This window comes from Lactuca sativa, chromosome 6 (genome assembly GCF_002870075.4).
Source record: "Lactuca sativa cultivar Salinas chromosome 6, Lsat_Salinas_v11, whole genome shotgun sequence".
Taxonomy (NCBI): Eukaryota; Viridiplantae; Streptophyta; class Magnoliopsida; order Asterales; family Asteraceae; genus Lactuca; species Lactuca sativa.
This window is the reverse complement of record NC_056628.2, coordinates 163,250,026-163,252,361: the sequence shown is the minus strand read 5'-3', so window position 1 is coordinate 163,252,361 and position 2,336 is coordinate 163,250,026. Positions and strand designations below refer to the sequence as shown.

Genomic DNA, 2,336 nt, shown 5'->3' with positions numbered 1-2,336 from the left:
ATTTACTTCTTTCATATACAAGAGAATGCTCGAATGAGACACATTACACATGGTAAAGTTATTTAGGGAGGAAAGAGTACGAGACTTACTCGACTACTATTGAATGGGATTGAAATGGGTAAGTGTAGTCTTGCAACTCAAATAATACTTTCTAAGGTAATTTATTCCTAAACATAACATTTTAACACACAACCAAAATTCTCATTTTGCATCCCGATCGATGATCCTTAACTGAATTTGTAACTAACAAAAAGAGTTTTTGTACGTATTATGTAATCAATCACATACGTCTCACTAAGAATTATTGTTTTCATATGTTTGGCATCAACCACCACCAGCACCACATCACATTTGTGATCATCATCAATGTCTCCTCCAACATCTTGGCATCCTTATCACTATCCTCTGTATTCTTAATTTGTTTTGTTACATAAGTTACACGCATGCATTTTTCCAAAAGAAGAGACCAAATTTAAGGGAAAATGACTTAAGAGCCCAACAGAGTTTTTAAACCGTTCAAAAAACTCTAATTATGTTTTGTTTGCTCAAAAAAACCCAACAAACTTAACATTTTGTCTAAAAAGCCCAACTAAGTTACACTTTCCTGAAAGTCAAATAAGAGAAACAGATGACGTGACTTATTACCGTATCGGGAAAATGACTTGTTAGACCAACGAAGTTTTCAAAACGTTTAAAAAACTCCAATCATGTTTTGACTGTTCAAAAAAACCCCAATAAACTTAAACAAAACAAAACAAAGATTTTTTGAACGGTTTGGAACTTTGTTGGACTTTTTAGACAAAAGATTAAATTCGGTGGGTTTTATTGAACAGACAAAACATGATTGGGGTTTTTTTGAATGGTTTGAAAACTTTATTGTATGCATTCCGGTCATCCAGTGTAAACAAAATTATTTTACAATTCTTAAGTTTACACTCAAACAATAAGGATGTTACATCCTCGACCATTAAGCAAAAAACACGAAATACAACCCAAAACAAAAAGAAAAAAAAATTATAAAAGTACTTAAGCATAGTCCTCTGAGGTTGGAAGTGTCTCGTATGATCCAATGAAAACATCACCGTAGATGAATCCAGCCAACCCACCACCGATAAGTGGGCCGACCCAGTAAATCCAGTTTTGTGAAAAGTCTCCACTAACAACAGCAGGGCCGAATGATCGAGCAGGGTTCATTGAGCCACCGCTGAAAGCTCCAGCAGCCAAAATGTTGGCTCCAACAATGAAACCGATTGCTATGGGTGCAATGGTTCCGAGTGATCCTTTTTTAGGGTCAGCAGCGGTGGCATAGACTGTGTAGACAAGAGCAAAAGTTATGATGATCTCAAACACGACTCCTTGAATACTGCTCATCCCACTAGCAACTCCGTGGGTTGGAACGGCCTGTCAAATTCCAAATATGTAAATACAAATCCAAGGTTTTGAATCAGAAGTTGTTTTAGCACCGAAGATATGATATATGAAAACTCACCAAGCCACCGGTGACAAATTGTAGGAGGAAACATGCAACGATGGATCCAAGAAGTTGGGCAATCCAATAAAATAGACCGGTTATGATGGTGATGTTACCACCAATAGCCAATCCGAAGGTGACAGCTGGATTCAAATGGCCTCCGGAGATGTTGGCAGCTATTGAAACCCCAACAAAGAGTGCAAATGCATGGGCTATTGCCACTGCAACTAGTCCTGCAGGGTCTAGTGCTGCATCTGCCGTGAGCTTACCTAAAAAGTTAATAAAACTCGATTATTCGTTTTATCATTTAATCGTGTTATAATATTTTAACATATTTTCATTTTATGTATCTGAGAAAGAAATCTGGAATACCATAAGCAATAGCGGACCCGACACCCGCAAACACGAAAAGAAGGGTAGCAATGAACTCAGCCAAGTAAGACTTGACTGAAACTGCACTGAAAGAGTCACCGATGCTACCAATTGCCAACTTCACCATTTTTAGAACTCTTTGAAGCTAAAAGTGAAAAGATGAGATGGTTGACTTGCTAAAAGCGTGATTTGTGATTGGGTTCAACAAAGCGTTATATAGTGCTTAACTTCAGATTATTAAAATAATTTAAATATTTAAGTTTTAAATATGTGGCTATATATGAAGTGTCGTATATATGTATAGAGAATTTGAGCTGGCACCGCCCTTAGGGCCAAAGATGGCTGACCTGACCGTTGATTGGTGCCGCCCCCACCGCCCACAGTCCTTGATTACGAAAATACTTGTTCGTTACTATTGTAGGCAGCGAATACTACAACTAATGTGTTACATTACATATGCATGGTTATAAACTTATAATTATTTATGAATGTT

At 37.2% G+C, this 2,336-nt stretch overlaps 1 protein-coding gene across 1 annotated transcript; it reads right to left on the bottom strand.

The window, feature by feature from the left end:
* Window positions 1-894: 894 nt before the first annotated feature.
* On the bottom strand, window positions 895-2,038 carry LOC111921777 (probable aquaporin TIP-type RB7-5A). Its single transcript, XM_023917361.3, has 3 exons — window positions 1,844-2,038; window positions 1,490-1,740; window positions 895-1,401 (listed from the first exon to the last, which is right to left on the bottom strand). Exons 1-3 carry the CDS (start codon window positions 1,968-1,970, stop codon window positions 1,027-1,029), a joined length of 753 nt encoding a protein of 250 aa, XP_023773129.1. The 5' UTR covers window positions 1,971-2,038; the 3' UTR covers window positions 895-1,026.
* Between the last annotated feature and the right edge of the window lie 298 nt (window positions 2,039-2,336).